Source organism: Laccaria bicolor, genomic scaffold (genome assembly GCF_000143565.1).
Source record: "Laccaria bicolor S238N-H82 LACBIscaffold_24 genomic scaffold, whole genome shotgun sequence".
Classification (NCBI taxonomy): Eukaryota; Fungi; Basidiomycota; class Agaricomycetes; order Agaricales; family Hydnangiaceae; genus Laccaria; species Laccaria bicolor.
This window is the reverse complement of record NW_001889895.1, coordinates 268,527-286,688: the sequence shown is the minus strand read 5'-3', so window position 1 is coordinate 286,688 and position 18,162 is coordinate 268,527. Positions and strand designations below refer to the sequence as shown.

Genomic DNA, 18,162 nt, shown 5'->3' with positions numbered 1-18,162 from the left:
TCAATTTCTATTGTTATGGTTCCATAGTGTATCTACTGAATGCCCTGCAGAGATGGTGTCAGGATAAGACAAGATCGAGGGGTTGTTAGGCATGATAATAGTCTGGGAGGGCAGAGGTAGTGTTTGAAAGTCCGGTCCAGTCCGGTCTTTTGGTGCCCAGTGCCTTAGACCGTAACCGTAACCAGTCCTCCCAATTCGAGAAAGTTCAAAAAACCAGACCGAACTGCAACAGACCGGTCTTTTGCGGTCTTTTGCAGTTACAAGACTGGTTTTAACCAGTCCTGGTCTTAACCGGTTTGCGACTGGTCTAGACCGGTCTTTGTAGGGGTCAGGCAGCCATGAAACAACAATGTTCTAAGTATTTTAATATACAAGGGGTCAGCATACGCGACTGGTAGCAAGCAATATGTATGGGTAACCGCAGCTGTCTCACATCCACCTGTACCGTTCATTGACGCACCAGGTCATCGTCAACATAGGCTATCTGTAATCATTCATCCATGCATCGTCGACGACGTTGTTTGTCTGTGCGTAAACGTCGTCATTCGTCCATGTCACCAACAACGACATGGCCCTGCTTCTCATTTCAAAGAAGGGGGGGAAGGGAGTCACATTGCGCACCTGGATCGACGTCAACGGACATGCCACGCTACCCGTCATTTGTTGTCTATGACCATCGTCATTTTTCTCATTTATGGTTGCCGGCACTGACGGCGACATTGCCCTCCTGGACGTTGACTGTTTTGGGTGTCATTGTTTGATCATCTGTTGCCATGTCGCCCCTGTTTCTCATGAACAAAGGAGAGGGAAAGGGGGAAAAGAGTCATGCGGCTCACCTGGATTGAAGTGTGCAGTGACAACGACTTGCGTTGTCAGTGTCTGGACAACGTGGCACGTCAACGGATGTGCCAAATCGTCTTCATACCGTCGAAACGGCGTGTGCTCACTTCATCCATGGCCACATCATCGTCATCATTAGTGTGTGCAGAGGTGGTTGGGAGTAGTGTTCGCAGGGAGGTGGTTGGGAGTAGTGTTCGCAGGTCCAGTTCAGTCCGGTTTTTTGCCCTGAAAACGCGCAACCGTGGACCGCAACCGGTCCAGGACCGACCCAGATATTGAGGGAACCGAACCGGACCACCTAGGACCGGTCTTTTGCGGTCCATGGACCATGTTCAGACCGATTCAGACCGGTCTTTTTGCGTAAAATTTGTCATAGCAATATAAACTATTTGTATCTCAATTATTATTACTCTAAAAAATAAACTGGTTATATATCATAGTAAAACATATAAATACCCATCATTCCACCAATTCTTAAGAAATTTAATGAAGGTTTGACATAGCTATGACTGAAACCGAATTACATCTCCTAAAGACTCGGGCAGAATGTAATGTGGCAACTGTAAATTATTTGATGCATACCATATATTGATAGATGGTGAGTATATTTTCATAGTTAAAATGTCAATATCCAACAATTGAATCAAGCAAAATGATGAAAGTTTGAGTGAGTTAGAATTAAAGTCATTCTGGTACAAGTTGCACAAACAAGTATTTGTGCCAAAATGGATTTGGTTATATCTTTCTCAGTTCTTAACCGTTTTTGATGAACCAAAAACCCAATCAAAGGTAAAAAACGTGGTTACAAGGCTATGTAACGCATGTGACCGTTTAACCGGTTGCAACCGATTTAAACCGGTCTTTGAACAGTTTTAAAAGATTTTTGAAATGAGGCAACCGGCAACCAGACCAACCCCAAATTTGGGCAACTGCAACCGAAAAAAGACCGTACCATGGTCCGGTTCAGTTCGGTCCATGTTTTTTTTTCAGTCCTATGGACCAGACCTGTAAACACTAGTTGGGAGTCGAATGGGGAGGTGGTGGTTGTTTCCACATCGCGGTAATGACATGCCCCTTGCTCTGTGTGTGAAAAAAGGCGAGGCAGAGAGCAGTCGCATTGCTCACCTCCAGTAACGTAGACACTTCCGTCATCATCTGTCTGGACAACGTGGCACATCTGTTGATGTGCCATGTCGTCGCCGTCCATCATCGTCATTCGTCCGTTCAACGTGGGGCTGGTGACATGGCATTGTGGCGCCGCCATTTCCAAGCTGTTGTCATTGTTGGGGTGATTGGCGCTGGTTGAACGATGATTGTGGGAGGTGGTGGTGGCGATGGTGATGAATTGGAGGTCGTCGTGGTCAAGTCGTGGTGATGGTTGGTGTGGTGGTAGTTGAGAACGAAATTGTTTCTTTGTTCTCAATTTGTTGATGAATGCATTTTCATTGGTTCTCATCAAAAACACAAGAGATAAATGTATTCTATTGAAAGACTGGTCTTTGACCGGTTAATCCGGTTTTTGCTCGGTCTTGAATTTTTGGAATCCATAGAGGACCGTAGACCGAACTGCGGTTACAGTCTTTGTTGGTCCTGATAATTTGCAGTCTTGATAGGTCACGGTCCGGTCTGGTCACGGTCTTTTTCCAGTCCTGTGACTGGACTTCCAAACACTAGGCAGAGGCATATGACCGATAGGGAAGCCGAGGCACTTAGAAGGGAGAAGGGAATAGTTATCGAAAAGATGGTGCTTGTGCAATAAGGCCTCAAAAGTGTCAGCATTGTAAGGGTGTAGAATGTGATTGAATAAAAGGGTCTCTGCAGGACAAGAGTTGAATAAAGGAGGATGAGAGATGATTGAAGAGGAGAATTCTGAGTAGGAGAGAGGAAGAGACAATCATGCTTGGACAAATGCGTCAATTTGCAGGTCGTGAGTGGCAAATCCATGCGAAGGCATTGTGGTTTTTGCTCCCACAGAAGGAGCAGATGTGGATGTGGACATCTTTGTGGGAACAGGATGTCCACGGTCGCCTCTGAGATTCCAGCTGAAGCATATAATATGGTTGTTGGGGCTGAGGAGATTGCGGTCAGTGTACTTTGCCCATACCAACTTGCCGTCACTTTTGAACTTGATGGGTGCAGTGCTCTCCATGTGTTGGGTCGCATTGTGACCTCACTCAGCACAGATGAGGCAGTCAGGTGTTGAGGAGGAAGATTGACCACTACCTGATTGAAAGGGCTGTGAGGGACATGACTGGGAGGAGCGAGGGGTGAGTTTCAGAACAAGTTTGTTGGCAGTGCTGCTGAAAGAAGATTTTGTGGGTGCTGACAATGAGATCATGCCATGGATGTCAGCCATCATTTCCTACTGCTTCTCAGATAATTTGTAAGCCTGATAGTAGCAGGCCATGTCGAATTCTCTGTATTTTGCCCAGTGTTCCTGATGGAATTTTAATTCATCAGCTTTCCATGCATCGTAAAGCTCATCCTTGGTGTCCTGAGAAGTGTAGAAACAAAAATGATCATTGTACCAAGTGCTGTGTGCTTCATGTGTGCCTTCTTCGTCCTGTTCCTTTTGGAAAAGGTACATGCTCCCTGTGGCTTCAGTCCACTGGCTACAAGATAAAGATAGTTCCTTGCCAGGACGTGTTGAGAGTTTTTCAATATCCAATATGACATTACCTTTTGTCTCACCAGGATTCAGATTGGTCTTCGTTGTTGCTAGAGTAGACACCTCAATGTTCAAGATATTCAGATTTTTGTTGAGAAAGAAAGGAAGTGGAACAGCAATGCAGAGTTCAGTGTTGAAGAGGTTTTGTGGGAACGTAGCTTGCCATGGAACTCCCACAACCCAGGGAGCCATCTTCTGTCCGTTCATGCAGCGTCACTTCACAATCCTAGCATCTTCTGCAGAGAGTTTCTGTTCGTCGGCAGGCTTCCGTTCAAATTTTAATTTAATATCTTCATCTGCAATCCATTTTGCCAGTTCAGAATAGATCAGACCAGGGAAGGAAGCCACGAAAGAAGGGACACAGAAGTGGTTAAGGTCAATGTGATTGAAAGATTTCTGAGATCTTTCAGCATTCTCTTCTTCAATTTCTTTATTCATCTGGATCCTGGAGTATGGAGATCATCGGCAAGTTTTTCAGCATTTGAATGATAGCCGGTGATGTATGAGTGTGAGGGACACGAGGAACAGTGGCGAAAGAATCAGAGACAGGTGTAGCCACAGTTTGAGAGCTTTCAGTGGAGCTTTCAGCACTAGTAGCCATTGTCAGAGGAATGTCAGTCATTGTAAAGGTCAGGAAGAGATTGCCAAGGTTCAAAAAATTCGCTGATGAATGAGAGGATCTTTTTACATGTCAGAACGATAAACTGAATGACAAGGAGAATCCAGTCTCCTTGTCTGACATTTGGAGACTGTTACCAAGGTCCTCCAGAATCCATATGACTGGCCTGTGTTCCATCTTAGTGAACAAGACAATGTGACATACACCATTAAGCAACATTTTTTCCTCTCATTCAAAGTCAACCTGTCCCTGCCCCAGGTATGAACCAGTGGATGCATTGCATATACATTATCAGATAGGCCCCTCTTGATTAAAGAGAAAGACAGCAATGTTCGAATTCCCTCTCTGAAAATGAAATTATCCCAAGTACCTGTCTCACAAAGAGGGAGTAGTTTTCGATCCAGCAGTGAACTGGCAAGAGGTAAACCCAACATAGGAGTTTTCTTATCTTTTTGAAGGGCAGCATAAGAAAAGATTTCCTCAGATATTTCCTCATGATGGAAGAAAGGAAATAATTTTAGAAGTAGCATTGCACTCTTGGCTGCATTGGCCTTATGAGAATCATTAGATCTAGCCCTTTGTTTAATTTCTTTGTATGATAGCTCCCAAGTTTCATAGACAGTTTTGTTATACTTAGAAGCTCCAGTAAATTCAGCATGAAAGAATAATGTTTTGCGGTGCTCTGAATACTTTGCTAGATAGTCTCCAATAGTGGTGGCCCCAGAAGCAATATAAGCACCAGCTTGGTCAATAGCAAGAGGAAAGCAGAAGAGATCTGTTACAATCTTAGAGGCTTGGATTTGAACATCTGATGTGGATGAATCCAAGCAACTAGCTTTCAGAAGTAGTTCAATAGCATCCCTCTCTTCCAATCCAGTCACTTCAAGAGAATTCTGAGGTGAAGTCAGAGTCATCATGGCAGAGTTACGACTAGTTATCAGAATGTTTCCCCTCATTCCAGGTGGGAAATACACCTCCAGTGCAGCAGGTGACAGAACATCAGCATTATCAAAGATCAGGATGTAATTTCCTTTCAGTGAGCCAATCCACCCAAGAGCAGAGTCAGGTGAGCCATCCAATCCACAAGACTGACCAATACCCTTCAGTGCCTGCATGATGGTACCGGAGGAGGATGCATCAACCCAGAAAACATGAGAGAAGCTGGGGACAATTCAATTTTTCAGGTAGGGTCAGACTAGTGTTTAGTAGGTACTCACCTATCAGACATTTCCGCAGCAAGTTTTAAGCAAATTTGAGTCTTTCCAATACCCCCCATTCCATATAACAAGAAGACCTTTCTCTTCTGAACTATGTCATTTGGGTTGGTAAAAAAATGCCTCTTGAGTTTCGCGATGGCTTCTGTACGCCCAGTGAACCGAGTGCTTGGGTTTGGCATGATGGGAATGAACCCCGTCATCTTATTGCTGTGGATATTGACCTGCAACAGATCCAACGCCGTCAACTTGCTTGACGGATACTTTTAGCGAACATTACACTCACAGTCTTAGCTTCAATGAATGTGCCGTTGTTGGCGACGAAGTGGTGAGCGCCCGCAAAGAAGTTCGCTCCGCTCATGTTGAGATATCGAAGATGGACGTTCAGGATGAGGGAGGGAAAGAAAGGACAGCGCCCAAACAGTGCACCCACCCCCCAATCACGCCACGAGGTGAAGGCGTGCCTGTGTCTATTTTTACAAACATGAACGTGCCCGGGCTTTTCCGACTCTTGACTCCAGTCTTCTCCAAGCCCTCGCCTTCGTCTTTCTCATTCCTCGATGTTTTACTGTCTTTGGTGAGTGGGCTCGACTTTCTAGTGTTGGTTATGTATGGCACCTGCAGGGCTCACGACGAGAGAATAAAGTCCGTTGTTGGCGCCGAACGCGCCTATTGGACTGATGTATAGGCCGTGGTTACAAGTGGACTCTACGAACGTGGGCCTGGCTGACCTTCTTTCTCGTAGTAGTCATGGCAGATTTGGTTGCGCGGTGTCTGAAACCAGAAAACAGCACGTAATCTACGCGTCTCTTTTCTCGTCTTAACAATACATTCTCTCAAAGTGAGTGGCCGGATCATCGTCGAGTTCGCCTCTCTCTGAACATCCATTTTGATAGCTGAAAATTCGGAGCTGGAGTTGCTGCGCGGTGGCTTAGCGGGTCGGTTCGAGTGCCAATATATTTGATTCGTCAAGTCCCTACAATTGGCCGTGCTTACATCGGTTTGCCTGTTGGAGAGAATGTAAAGTGAGCTCATAGTCTTTTCTATTTTGAACCGACGGTAGCTAAGGATTATTTACCCAGCTACTTATCCCAGCTATACCCTCACACACCCACATTCGCCCACTCCTTCTCAATGAAGCCAACGACCAACGACAGCCGACCTTAGCATTTCCTTCAAACTTAACAGCATGCCCATTCCACAGCTCCCCCTCCACCAACTACGCTTTTGGTCCTTCCCACCGTCCTCCTGATGATGTCGATCATCGGGAGTGCCTTTCAGACTACACGGACGCATGGCTTCTTCCTTTTAATGAATCATGTCGGGTCGAGGTCCCCGCCATCAACGATAGCGCGGACCAGACTTTCTCCGGCTGAGAGGGACAAAGACAGTGAAAGTTGAGTTGCAGCGGCCGAACATATTCTGGTACCCCACTCGCTTCCCCCCTTTCCCTGCCAATCGGCTTCCACAACATTCGAGGTTTTGCCTGACGCCTCTTAACGGTCCCCGCAAGTTGCCGTCTTCCAAAGGGGGTCTCGCCATCGACGTTGGTTGAAAGATTGCATGATGAACTCTTCAGCTAACACCGCATCAGCAACGGCCCTCTGTGGCGTTAAACTCAAACCCTACTCCTGCACTCGTTTGCTACGCTCTCGCGATCTTTCAAGTAGGAGAACCTTTTGTAGAATCAAGGTGCGTCAAGCTCTGACTTCGTACCGTTCACATGACTGACTCAACGACACTTATAGCACACATCTAGTGGCACCCCACTAAGCGTTCCGAGCCTTTCTCGCTCCTTACAAGTAAAATGACCCGCTATTATCTTGCCCGACAGACTGCTGTCGAGCCGCTGATTCAAGGACCCCAGTACGCTCTCGATCAGCCGCCCAACTGCCCTGCTACTTCGACATGTATCTCCAAACTACCGTGTACATCTTACGACATACCAGAACTGCACAACCGTTGGTGTCTCCTTCCCTGGATCCCTCGTGGTGGTGGTATATCCCGGCAGCTTGATGCGCTCCACATCAACATTGAGTTGAGAGTCGTATGTCGGGGCAGAGGTGAGTGCAACAGTTAATTCTGTCGTTAAATACTACATGTTGACGTTGTTGCAGTAATTCCCCAACGTTTCGTTCCCACAAACCGTTCGGTTTCCATTTCCGTCGAAGCATGTAACGATGGACTGCGAGCGGCACATAACCCTTGGGCCAACGCCGCTCAGGCATGTAAACCGCAGGGTATGCACAATACCCTCACGCCACATCAAGCAGTTAATCTTTATATTTGTTCTAGTCCCACCACAACTTTGAAAAAAATACTTGGACGTTACCTATACCTTTCGTGAAATGCAGACGCGCATCTCAATTCAAAAGTGAGTGACGTTTATCAATCCTTTTGTCGTAGCCCTGACCTCAAGTAACGAAAGACTATGTAGCACATTCATGAACAAAGTCACCCTGACCGAATCCAAGCTAAGGATTCACGAGTTGTCTGGCAAAACCACTTCCCACCCGTCCAGCCCCTTTGCTCCCCTCAAATCAACCTCTTTACAGCCTAGACCTTCTCCGTGACGCTTATGCACCCTCTTTGCCGTGAAGTGGCTTTCTCACCTCCCTTTAGATTCGAAAATCTACCATGTATGAGCAGCCTCCCCTAGTGTATTGTCAACACGATTCTGACACCACGATACACAGCTAAGCATACGGCATACTCCATCGTCATTTTCTCCTTCCCCCTCACCGCATACCAAGGCATCGCAAACTCGAAGAGTCGACGTTTATCCCCAGATCGAGGATCCGCTGTCGCAAGGGATATGTCGAACGTTCAAAGGACCGGAAGACTAACGCGTGGAGATGATTGTGTTGAATCTGTGTGCGTTGAGCCGGTGTTGGGTGGTCAACGCGGTTTGGGGGTTTTTTCAGAGAGGCAGGGTACAGGCGCAGTGGAGGATGAGTAGCCGATGTTGACTAGGAGGTGAGGAGTGAGTGGGTTGAATGTTGAATGCCAGGAGGCTGAGCCGTCGTGGGTGTATTTGGTTGTGTCGTCGATCGAGGGAGGAATGAGCGGCTGGGGCGCTCCGTTCCGGGGAGGGAATCTTTTGGGAGTGGAGAATCTGGGCGGCCAAAGAGACCTAGTGACCCGTTGAATGGGAGAAGGACATTCGAGGAAGCTGTAAAGTTTGCGGGAGGGTGATACCAAGGTGATACTTAAGTATGTCGAATTGGGGTAGAAATGTTCAAATAATCGGCCCTGGGCAAGTGTTGAACGTTGAACGTTGAGCGTTGAAGTTGATCTTAACCATCACCACGAGCTCGTCGTCACCATCGCCCTTGGCGCTGCTCGTGCACTCGTCGGCCATTGCTTCGACTAAAGGAATTCAAAAGGAATTAGTACGATAACCGCAAGGATACAGGCGTCTCACTCTTAACTCCGTGCTCGACGGCTGTCACATCGTGGAATTAAAGCGTACGTTAGGCAGGAGAGGTTTGGGAGAGGTATCCGACGACCGAGAAGGTAATCATGAGAGTTGCCTCTATCGTGAGGCATCATTGAAACGTTTGTAGCAGTTTCCTGCCATGGCTCTCCCCTCAAAAAGTTAGGACGAATGGCTACCCACCTGGCTCAATTCGTGCAACACATGACGACGCTCCTCCTCTGCGCCACAGGCTACTTCACGTCACAGCAATGCTCACGCACATAGAGATGTTTGTCGTGAACGATGAGTTTGAACAGAGTCATCTGACGTGGGATTGAGGGTACGTGGTATGTCTTCTTTTCTGCAGTGATCGTGATTCTGATGTCATGTAGTCGATTCGTCCCTCATTCAACGACGTTAGAGCAACGAACATAGGACAAAGAAGTCGAATTTGTGCTGCCTGCTTCGCGTCCGTGCCCCAGCACGTTTGTACCATTTCATCCATAACCTTTTCATCCACATCACACACCACAACCCCTTCGATGTGGGAACAGTTCAAGGACACCAACCGCTCTTTCATCAGTGTCCCGTTCCCCTCTCTTTCCAGTCAGCATCGTACTACATTCATGGACACAAGCATTCCGAACAAAAAGTTCTGACATTGCTACTCTGCATGCATGACCAAATTTCGGGATTCACTTTGCCCCAACTTAGCTGCGCTCCCACCGCACCTTCACCCACAACGCACCAGCACACACCGCCTTCATTCATAGCGGTACCACACCCTCATGACCTCGCAGACTTCATAGAGCTCGCTCGTCAGCTAGAAAGGAATATGCACTCCAAACTCGGCGTAACCTCCCCCTTGTGGTGTGGACGAAGGGAAACCACTGTGCACGCCATTACAACACTCCTCGCGCACGCCCTACGATCATGTCCGCCCAACATCCGCCGAGTCAGAACAGCACGCCTAACGCCGTCAGCTCAGCGTTCTCTGACGTATGCGAGCTTGATGCGAGCGGCTTTTGTTGATGAACCGCGTCTGGAAACAACAGCGAGAGATGAAAGGCCTCCGAGACACTCCAGTCCACCAAAGTGTCGAAATGCTCTAATGTATTCGAGGCTTTCTGCGATCGCCTGTTGCTCTCCAACCAAGATGCAACGACAGATCGATGAGCTCATCGCGGAAGGAGAGAAGATTAAGTGGTCGAGGGTGCCTGCTAATACGTGGGCAGCGGAACAGATGGCCTCGGACGTTCGGAAGAAGAGGCTTTTAGAGTTGCTGAAGGATCTCATTCAAAAGTTGGAGGAGTAAGCGGGTTGTTGGAAAGATGAAGGAGGCGTATGAGCATGAGATCTTGGAGTTGACGGGGGAATGGAGCCGCGAGTACGGAAAGCTTGTGAGGGGGGTGGAGAGGCTGGGGAAGCGAGTCTTGTTGAATGACCAGGAGAGAAGGTTGTGTGAGGAGGCTGCTCCGAGCAGGAGGAAAGTTGATGATGGTCGGGCTGTTGGCAGGGAGGTTGAGAGTGACGCGTAGGTGTCATCCTTGACTTGTGTCGACTTCAACGACATCACCACCCTCCAGCGCCAAGGCACGGATTAGCCGACCAAAGAGGACCCGCCCCAGAGGGAGTTCGTTGGCATTGAAAGTCCCTGCCCATCCTAGCCTCTCTCCCTTGTCGCCTATTCGAAAACTCGATACGGGCCCATACGTTGGGTTCTCTTTCAATCCCCTATTCTTCGGCCACAGTCCACCTTGAGCGAGGCCCACGAAAAGAGAACCATGTCATGATAGCATGTACCCACCCGGATCAACATACCTTTTGATGGTTGTGCGTAGGGGTGTTTATACCAGGGGATTAGTGAATCCCAGATGCCACTTACAGAGGAGAAGTTGGTTTAGGGGCGTGATGGAGTAGAGTCCGTCACCAGCTGAAGTACGAGCGCGGAGTGCTGAGGGGAGGAGGTGCTGAGGGCTGAGATTTTGGGAGGAGGTACTGGTGTTGGTGAGACGCACAAGCAATGGACGATCTCGTCGACATCATCGCCTTCACGGCCTCTCATGGCTCCTCTGCACTGTAAATCACGCATATAATGTCCCAGGAGTTCATTTCGTTCTTTTATCACGGTAACCCCCGTTGAATCGAGTTCAAGCATATGTTACAGTCCGCATCATTGCGACTACTTCAGTAGACCAACTCACCACAGCGCTAGTAGCGGAGGTTTCTACCTTGAAACAACATATCACCATCCCCATGAATCCACCAACATGCGCACCGTTCGATCGGCCATTTTCCTCCACCGCAAACTTCTGGCTTCCCCCATGCAACCAGGTCTCTTTGGCCACTCAGATTCTCCACTCCCAGAAAACACCCTCCCCAGACAGGAGAGAGCCTCAGCCACTCAATCCTCCCTCGGTCGACGACACAACCCAAATACATGACCCGCAACGGCTCAGCCTCTTGGAATTCAGCATCCAATTCCACCCTTCCTAGTCAACATCGGCTCTTCGTCCTTCATTGCGCCTGTACCCTGCCTCTCCACACAACACCCAAACCGCGTTGATCACGCTACACCGGTTCAACGTGCGCAAATTCAACACGATCATGCCCACCCGCTAGTCTCTCGGTCCTTCGAGGGTTCAACATGTCCCTTGCGACAGCGGATCTTCGATCTGGGGATAAACGTCGACTCTTCGATGCCTTGGTATGCGGTGAGGGGGAAGGAGTGGGTGACGATCTGTATGCTGGAGCTGCGTATCGTGGAATGACCTCGATAACTCCGCGTTTGATTACGGTCGTTACGGCTTGGATGACGGGGACGGAGGAAGGCGTCGAGCGGCGGACGAAATCTAGGAAGAGGACGGTGAGTCGTACTGACTTGTCATAAAGGAAGAGAAGACGCACAAACTAAAGTGACCGAACTCGTACGTGTTCTGCATTCGAAGAGCAAAATTAAAAATGTAGGCGCTTGCTTTCGTCGCTTCGCTGTGCGATGAGGCAGGTGAGCAATTATCTGGCGCCAAGGTCCGTTCAACGCAATGACCTGCGATCCAAACAAAAGTAAACACGTGTTTCCTCCACCACGCCGGGGAAATTTTTGAAATGACGCTGTTTCGTCTCCAGAGAAGCATGACTGAAAAGCCGTGAAAGAAAATAGATCACTTTCTGGTCCCGCTCTTATGTAAAGCCTTCAAGCTTCAAGCTTCAAGTCTCTTGTGTTTTCGTCGTTTGTCGCTTCCCGATAGCTCGAAGACCTGTGAGACCGAGGCTGAGCCCATTGTTCATGCTGAAATGGCGCCAATTTTTCATTACTGGAGTGTACACAAAAGAGATGCGCTGCTGAGCCTCCGCAACTCAGAGGATCTTGACACCAGACATGCTGTCAATGCTGACGTTGAACGCAGATCCCGTCCCCGACCCCCAACGACCCTTCCTAGTCAACATCGGCTCCTCATCCTCCACTGCGCCTGCGACCGCCCTCTCAACACAACCCCTGAAACCACGTTGACCACCCAACACCGGCTCAACGCACACATTCAACACAATCACCTCCACCCGTTAGTCTTCCGGACCTTCGAGCGTTCAACATGACCCTTGCGACAGCGGATCTTCGATCTGGGGATAAACGTCGACTCTTCCGATTTACGATGCCTTGGTATGCGGTGAGGGGGAAGAGAAAGATGACGATCAGTATGCCGTATGCATTTGAGCTGCGTATCGTGGTGTCAGGATCCTGGTGACGATATACTACGTGAGGCTGCTCATACCCGGTAGGTTGCAAAATCTGAAAGGAAAAAGCCATGTCAGGGCAAAGACGGCGGTGTGCATGAGCGTCACGGAGATGGTCTAGGCTTTCGAGAGGTAGATTTGAGGGGAGCAAGTGGGCTGGATGGGGTGCGCCGTATTTTTGCCAGACAACTCGTGAATCCTCGGCTTGGATTCGGTTGGGGTGACCTCTGTTCACAAATGTACTATGTAGTCTAACCTGATTGGAACAAGAGAAGGTCAGGGCTACGACAAAAGGAGCTCTTGATAAATGTTACCCACTTACAAATTGAGATTTGTGTCTGTATTTCGCGGAGGTAAAGGTAACGTCCAAGGATTTCTTCGAAGTTGTGGTGGGACTAGATCAAATATAAAGATCAATGGCTGGATGTGGCGTGAGGACATTGTGCGTACCCTGTGGTCTACGTGCTCAGTGAGCGGCGTTGACTTCGAGTAGTGTGTAAGAATAAAATGCCGCTCGCGGTCCATGACGGGAATGAAAACCGAACGCTTGGGGTATCGTCGGAGAATGACTACAACAATGTTAACATGTAGTATTGAAACACACCTTGACTCTAGAAAACTTTGGCCTCCTTGGAAGATCGCGAGAGCAGTGGCAAACAAGTGCAGGAGTAGTGAAGATGGTGATGTTGTCGACGAGGTCGAGATGGATGAAATCAAGAGTTTTGCTGTGGTTGAGAGTACCCCTAAGCCTCGTCTTCGTATATCCACCTCGACAGTGGAATTAACACCTCTCAAACCAGAACGTTCGGAAGGGCCGACGCCTTACGCTGCCGAATCCATCGTCGGCCATTCTCTCGCTCTTTTCGTCCATCTACCCACCACCCTCCACCAACTCTGGCGTTGCATATTCGAGCATGCGTCACGACGGTCTTCCAGCCTAAGTATGGCACCACTGCCCCATCACGCCTAGCTCAACAAACTCAGCAGGCACTTCGCTCCTCGATCAGGTACCTCGTGTTTCGAATTTATTTCCAACCGCAATCTCACTCGACGGAATGCACTTGCCCTGTCACAGTGGACTTGTCCAATTTCCTCTCGTTCGCAACTCATTCGTCCTCGCCATTCCTCCTCAAATTTTTGAGAGCGGTGTTGAAGATACAGAGCCAGTGCAAACGGGTTGAGTTCAATATCACAGAGGGTCGTTGTGATGTCAGCTGAGAAATTCATCATACAGTCTTTCAACCAACGTCGATGGCGACCTCATTTGGAAGGCGGCAACTTGCGGGGACCGTTAAGAGGCGTCAGGCAAAACCTCGAGTGTTGTGGAAGCCGATTGGCAGGGAAAAGGGGGAAGCGAGTGGGGTATCAGAATATGTTCGGCCGCTGCAACTCGACTTTCACTGTCTTGGTCCCTCTCAGCCGGAGAAAGTCTGGTCCGCGCTATCGGATCGTTGATGGCGGGGACCTCGACCCGTCATCATCAGGAAAAAAAGTGGTTGCGACATCGCACAATATAGTTCTGATAGCTACAGTAGCACTTTTGCAACCCCCCCTTTATATAGCACCCCATAGCATCACCACCAGTTTATATAGCACTATAATTACATATATAGCCTTAGCTGCTCACGACATAGCTGCCCATGGTATCATATTAAAGAAGTCCTGTAGTTATACATAGGCAGATATAGACAGTATTGTATGACATAGCACAGATAGAAACCAGCTTAGAGTAAATGCAGAATACTGTACTAATCCAATCAATTCGTCGGTCACGCGTCACAGGGGGTCCGAAATCGACGAAATTCTAAGGGGTCACAGGTCACAGGGGCCAGCGACGAAACCACCAGGTCAGTCGGAAAATAAGCAAAATTGGGGGTCCTTTTTCATTAGAAATCGATTTTTTCCCCCTCTAAGTCTCTCTAGCGAAGTTATCTGAACTATTTAAATTTATCTATGGACAGAGGGCTACTCCAACATTTCGACGAAATTTTCAGGCAGTCACACCTTCCCCGGTGATGCGACGAAACCAAAATTTCGTCGCATCGGTCACAGGTCACAGGGTGCGACGAATTGATTGGATTAGTACAGTAGATATATATTTCAAATTACAAACAGCTACGAAACATTACTAGATGATGCTAGTCAATAAGCATGTCACCATCATCGCCTGTTTCCAAGCTCTCCTTGTGCTCCCGCCACCAACCCAATAGAGCCAACCCTGCCCACCCACCACCACCGAGGTGTTGTCCCGCGGTGCGGACACCACCAGCCTGTGTATACATTTGTTTTACGGAAATATGGGAAGGCATGCGGGAGTGTAGCCATGATTGACGCAAAAGACAGGCCATATGAAATGGCGAAGGTGGTGGACAAGAACAGTGGGCTATAGGCCTTGTATTCTACCTCGTTGAAGGTGGAGTCGGCATTGATGATCCTGGAGACGTTCTAGACTTTGCCGAAATGATCGAACGATCTGTGGGAAGAAATTCTGAAGAAAGGGAGTAAGCATACATGGCACCAAAGCTGTAGCTTTGATAACTCACGGCATGTACTTGCTGCTCCAGGCATTCATATACTAATTGTGTCGCCAAAAATGTCCTTGAGGACCGCAGATTGAGACAATCACCAAGGCTGTACCAGGAAGCGACGAGTGATACCACCAATCGAGAAACCGATGAGCTGGGTGGACATGACGATCATCCATTGGTCTAGAAAAGATGCTCAGAGAAATGAGGTGTGGGTGGCATACATGAACACTCACAGCTGAAATTATACGTCTGGTTGGAAAAGACCTTCTTGACGGCGACGATATCTGTCACGTATGCACTGCCGGCACCAACTGAGGCCATAATAGTAGCAAGCACCTGGAGGACGTGGGTTAGAGCTGCTGTAACACAATCAGCATACTCACATGTTCCTTCATGGAGAATGGACCAGGGTTGAGCTCGAAGCCAAAGATCTTAACGTTGGGCACAATTCTGGCCCAAAGTCTTCCCATAGGGAAGATCAAAAGTTGGGCAACAATCTAGGGACAAAAAATACAGTAAGGCTAAGGACAGGAAACAAACGTAGAAAACTTACAGCAGTAACCTGGACGGAGGGATAGCGGAAGAAGAAGAATTGATTTAGGCCAGGGACGATGATGGCCCAGATCAAGGCAAGAACCCAGGCGTGGATGGTGTTCACAGGAATGTCGGGGTCATCTGTGTTGGCGACGGTGGACTGAACCTCTGGGTAAGGGGAGTCATCCTCTGGAAAAGAGACAATCAGGGGAAGTTGAAGACAAGATGACTGGGTTACCCACCAAGGACGCGTGCGATAGCCTCTTCCTTGTCGATGTTGGGCCATCAAGCGCCCAGGTCAAATCCCGCCCTCCATTCGGGAATAGTGCGACAAGGCCCCAGAACCTGACGGCGACCAGGGCGCCTCTGATGAAGGTGGCCGTGAACCCTGCGAGGGACTTGCACAGAGCGAGGGGAAGGCGGAGGATGGGAAGGTGTGCTAGGAGCTTGCTTGTGCTGGAGCCATAGAGGCGGCCGAATGTGGACACAGCTGTGTAGGCCCATGAGAGACTAGAATGAGGGAGGTTAGACAGTGGGTAGGATGGGTGAGGAAGGGGGATACGTACACGAGGATGGCTGTGGCGACATCTTGTGGGTATAAGGAGAGACTCTGAGGATGTACCATACCACGCTGTTAGTTGAGTCCTGCGAAGAGTTTAGCTTGCAATGTGGGACATAGGAAGAAGTTTGAGATTACCTATTCGCTTTCGCACATGGGAGGTGCTGCGTGTGGATACCAGGATAGTGAGTGAAAGACTTGAGGGAAAAGCAACAGGGAAGATCGTGGTTGAAAGGAAAGAGCGAGAATTTTTTTTTTACCATCATGTGACATCGGGTCGTGAGCTGAACGTGAATTTTTGTCTGACTCCAAGTCACAAAGTATGTTCAACCCCCCTTGTATTGGCATAGTGTTGCCGCGGCTTCGGCTTTTAGCTGGTTCAAGCCACAGCTGAGCTGAAATTAAAGCCGAGCTGAGCTGAGCCGATTGATCTGGCTTGGCTACTGCTTGAGCCGGCTAGAGCCGGGATTTTCAGCCTCATCAACCACACATGCTAGCTCATTCGAAACAAATAAAATTGGCTTTTGTCTGTACATATTATTCAACTAGTATGTAATAGAATATACTCTAAATGAACCTAAGATTATAGAAAATAGCTAAGAATTGCCTGAGACGGTGTGACAGAGTCACACCCCCCAAAACAGAAAATGTAATATATCTCTGGAACGCAGACACACGATCCTCTCGTCTCTTCAGGACCTTCAAACTACACTAGAATATGTTTTAAACAAGACATAGATCATAAGAAATGATGGAAAATTGACTGACCTAGGGTACTTGCTCCCCAAAACAGAAAATGAAACATAGCTCCAGAACGCGGACATGCAAACCTCTAGTCTCTTCAGGACCTTCAAACGACACTAGAATACGTTTTAAACAAGACATAGATCATAAGAAACGATAAAAATTTGACTGACCTAGGGTACTTGCTCCCCAAAACAGAAAATGGAACATAGCTCCAGAACACGGACATGCGAACCTCTCGTCTCTTTGGGACCTTCAAACGACACTAGAATACGTTTTAAACGAGCCCTAGATCATAAGAAACGATGGAAATTTGACTGACCTAGGGTACTTGCTCCCAAAACAGAAAATGGGACATATCTCCAGAACGCAGACATGCGAACCTCTCGTCTCTTCGGGACCTTTAAACGACACTGAAATACGTTTTAAACGAGCCCTAGATCATAAGAAACGATGGAAATTTGACTGACCTAGGGTACTTGCTCCCCAAAACAGAAAATGGGACATATCTCCAGAACGCAGACACGCAAACCTCTCGTCTCTTCAGGACCTTCAAACGACACTGAAATACGTTTTAAACGAGCCCTAGATCATAAGAAACGATGGAAATTTGACCGACCTAGGGTACTTGCTCCCCAAAACAGAAAATAGAACATATCTCCAGAACGCGGACACGCGAACCTCTCGTCTCTTCGGGACCTTCAAACTACACTGAAATACGTTTTAAACGAGCCCTAGATCATAAGAAACGATGGAAATTTGACCGACCTAGGGTACTTGCTCCCCAAAACAGAAAATAGAACATATCTCCAGAACGCGGACACGCGAACCTCTCGTCTCTTCGGGACCTTCAAACTACACTAGAATAGGTTTTAAACGAGCCTTTAATTAAGGATGATGATGGAGAACTCACAAAGATAGAGTACACCCTCCTGATGAATCATGAAACTTAGCATGACAGATATCTCAAAAATATGATGGCAGATGCCTCTCGTCTCTTCAGGCCCTAAAATCGACATCAAATAGCTGGTAATCAACACTTATTTGGTAGAAAACGGTACAGAACTGACCAAGATACAAAATAGCCTCATGGTGTCTATCCAGCACCTATTACATGTTTCTTAGGGCTAATATTGGGCTATTCTGGTACCCATTCTTACATTATACTATGTGGAGTTCATTTACAATTGATATGGTACACTACTCAAGTTTACGGTTAAATATAAATTGGGGGAGAAGAGGAGAAGGAAAGCAAAAGAGATGTGACAGATGCTGATGCGCTATATATCAGAGGCACTTAGGGTGG

The 18,162-nt window shown here is 48.1% G+C and overlaps 4 protein-coding genes across 4 annotated transcripts; 2 read left to right on the top strand and 2 right to left on the bottom strand.

Annotated features, from left to right (window-relative positions):
• LACBIDRAFT_329920 (uncharacterized protein) lies at positions 1-1,170 on the bottom strand (the record flags this gene model as incomplete). The annotated part of the gene is made up of 6 exons (XM_001884073.1): positions 1-354; positions 461-484; positions 713-738; positions 837-879; positions 948-1,065; positions 1,109-1,170. The coding sequence occupies 6 exons, from the start codon at positions 1,168-1,170 to the stop codon at positions 1-3; spliced, it is 627 nt and encodes a 208-aa protein (XP_001884108.1).
• A 5,737-nt stretch (positions 1,171-6,907) lies between these two features.
• LACBIDRAFT_329918 (uncharacterized protein) lies at positions 6,908-7,753 on the top strand (the record flags this gene model as incomplete). Its single annotated transcript, XM_001884161.1, has 5 exons — positions 6,908-7,033; positions 7,101-7,404; positions 7,459-7,581; positions 7,696-7,715; positions 7,748-7,753. 5 exons carry the CDS (start codon positions 6,908-6,910, stop codon positions 7,751-7,753), a joined length of 579 nt encoding a protein of 192 aa, XP_001884196.1.
• A 3,653-nt stretch (positions 7,754-11,406) lies between these two features.
• Positions 11,407-11,909, top strand: LACBIDRAFT_329917 (uncharacterized protein; the record flags this gene model as incomplete). Its single annotated transcript, XM_001884160.1, has 3 exons — positions 11,407-11,625; positions 11,727-11,786; positions 11,886-11,909. The coding sequence occupies 3 exons, from the start codon at positions 11,407-11,409 to the stop codon at positions 11,907-11,909; spliced, it is 303 nt and encodes a 100-aa protein (XP_001884195.1).
• Positions 11,910-12,285: 376 nt separating this feature from the next.
• LACBIDRAFT_303508 (oligopeptide transporter) lies at positions 12,286-16,936 on the bottom strand (the record flags this gene model as incomplete). The annotated part of the gene is made up of 13 exons (XM_001884072.1): positions 12,286-12,718; positions 12,814-12,886; positions 12,942-12,949; positions 14,659-14,925; positions 15,035-15,066; positions 15,129-15,199; positions 15,253-15,355; positions 15,403-15,516; positions 15,573-15,740; positions 15,796-16,063; positions 16,120-16,129; positions 16,251-16,276; positions 16,881-16,936. 13 exons carry the CDS (start codon positions 16,934-16,936, stop codon positions 12,286-12,288), a joined length of 1,629 nt encoding a protein of 542 aa, XP_001884107.1.
• Between the last annotated feature and the right edge of the window lie 1,226 nt (positions 16,937-18,162).